At 42.4% G+C, this 2,182-nt stretch overlaps 1 protein-coding gene across 1 annotated transcript; it reads right to left on the bottom strand.

Moving 5' to 3' along the window:
• Nucleotides 1-362: 362 nt before the first annotated feature.
• Nucleotides 363-1,901, bottom strand: TIGD4 (tigger transposable element derived 4). Its single transcript, XM_010285051.1, has one exon. It carries the CDS (start codon nucleotides 1,899-1,901, stop codon nucleotides 363-365), a length of 1,539 nt encoding a protein of 512 aa, XP_010283353.1.
• Between the last annotated feature and the right edge of the window lie 281 nt (nucleotides 1,902-2,182).

The following is a 2,182-nucleotide window of genomic DNA, read 5'->3' as shown; positions in this document are numbered from 1 at the left end:
ACTAGTGAAATTATCAATGTGAAGAAGTGCTGATCTCTTCTTGAAGAAAGAATTCCAAGTGGGCACCAGTTCACCCTGAGAATTGCTTTTGCCTCCACTGTACTTACTACAGTTATAATTTTAAAGGTTCAACTTATTTCCTCTCTCCACCCCAGATTTTGTGTTCTTTCCTCCCGATTTTGTGGAAAACTTCAGTTCACAGCCCTTTTTCATAACTTCAAATTTCTTTCATTACATACATCTAGGCACCTGAGCGAGACACACTAGACAACATTGCAGCAACACTTATTAAACTGCCTATTTTTGTTTACTTATATAATTCAATTTTTTAAATTACATGCTTTCACACTTTTCTAAAATATTTATTTACACGCTACATGTTGAATAAAATTCTCCAGGTCAGCTAGGGAATCATGAAGAGAATCATTCATGTCTTGACTTCTGAGAAACTTTCGAAGGGTATCTAAAGCAGTCAAAGCCTCATTTTTTGATGGCAAAGGCTGATCAGCTCCCTGAAATCGGTCACCTTCGCTCTCATCTTCATCACCAACAAATGTCCCAGCTTTATCCGATGCACTTTCTTTGTCACACATCCCTTCATTATTTGTGGACATTTTGCAAGTTACCAAGCCATCATCTAGCGTTGCATATTCCTCCAAAGATAAACCTTCGGGAAACTCCACTCCAGCTGCCTGTGCATGTGCAATCAAATCAAAATCACTTTCAACCTCTGTGTCGTTACCATTTGCCTTGGTTTCTAATTCGAATCCTGCTTCATTATAACTTTTTACAATAGTCTCTGGTGTTACTTTCCTCCAGCACAGGTGCAACATCTCAATTGCATCCAGAAGAGTCAGCATAAACTCTTTATTACCTTCTACACAGTCAACAAATCTCTTGATAAGACATTGCCTGTATTTAACCTTCAGACTTCTGATAGCCCCTTGTTTCATAGTTATACATGAAGAAGAGTCTGGAGGAGAGAATACTAATTTGACAGACTTCAGGTTCTTTACTTCTGTGTGAGCTGGGAGAGAATCAACAAGAATAACTACTCGTCGCTGCTGCGCTTGAAATCTGTCATCAAGTTTATGCATCCACTGTTCAAACACTTCCGAAGTCATCCACGCCGTATCATTTGCTTCATAATCTACAGGTAGCGACTTCACATCTTTGAAACAGGATGGACTTTTGTTTTTTCCTATAACAAGCAAAGGAAGTTTCTCGGAGCCATCCATATTTGTACCCACCACTAAGGTTATTCTCTCCTTGCTTAGTTTACCTACAGAACAAGTTTCCCCTTTAAAGGCAAATGTGTTATGTGGTAACATCTGATACAACAATCCAGTCTCCTGCATATAAAACACGTTTTTTGTCTGATAATCTTTTAAAAAATAAGGAAGAGCATTTTGGTACTGAAGAGTTGGAGCATCCACTGTAGTAGTAGCAGCTGCTTCTACAGGCTGAGCTCTGAAAACTAAACCATACCTTGACTTGAAACGATCGAGCCAGCCATTACTGCATTTAAAATCACTATGTCCAAGCTTCTGGGCAAAATCATTAGCCTTGAGGCGCAACATAGGACCGTTCACCGGCACATTCAAGCACTGAGCAATTCTGTACCACTTCATTAATGCCTCCTCCAGGTCGGTATAAAAAGCAGTCCTTAGTCTTTTTCTTTTAGGATCAAATCGTAAAGATTCAAAGGCTTCCAAAACTTTTTCTTTATTTTTCATGATTGAAGACAAGGAATTCTTCTTTATGCCATACTTGGCTGCAACGTCTGCCTTTTTCTTCCCGCTCTCCACAGCACTTATGATGTCAATTTTTTCCTCAATTGATATGCTTTTTTTCCTCCTCACTATGGGTTCGGGCTGAGGACTTCTCGACGCCTCTGCCATGGTACTGAGCGCTGTCTTGCAAGCGCGCACATCCACGCGCACGCAGGCACGCTCCTGCTCTGCCACTTTTGGCTGTGGGGCCCTTCGATGAGGCCGGTTTTCAAGACAGCACTCTGATCTCATGGGCATGGCACTTGGCAGAGGCCGGAGCAGCCTCCCCGATTCCACCTGGCACACGCACACCAAGGGCTGCAAAGCTGAATTCCACAAATGCCCTTGGCTGGGGAGCAGGCCCTGAAGCACACCTCGGGCCTGACAAGGAGAGGGCCTGTGCCCACACA

The sequence above is a fragment of the Phaethon lepturus genome, unplaced genomic scaffold (genome assembly GCF_000687285.1).
Source record: "Phaethon lepturus isolate BGI_N335 unplaced genomic scaffold, ASM68728v1 scaffold30564, whole genome shotgun sequence".
In the NCBI taxonomy this organism is placed as follows: domain Eukaryota; kingdom Metazoa; phylum Chordata; class Aves; order Phaethontiformes; family Phaethontidae; genus Phaethon; species Phaethon lepturus.
The sequence above is the reverse complement of the archived record's forward strand: the minus strand, read 5'-3'. Positions and strand labels throughout refer to the sequence as shown.

Bases quoted from the DNA above. Each gene is read 5' to 3' on its own strand.
- TIGD4 (XM_010285051.1), bottom strand. From the start codon at position 1,901: ATGGCAGAGGCGTCGAGAAGTCCTCAGCCCGAACCCATAGTGAGGAGG.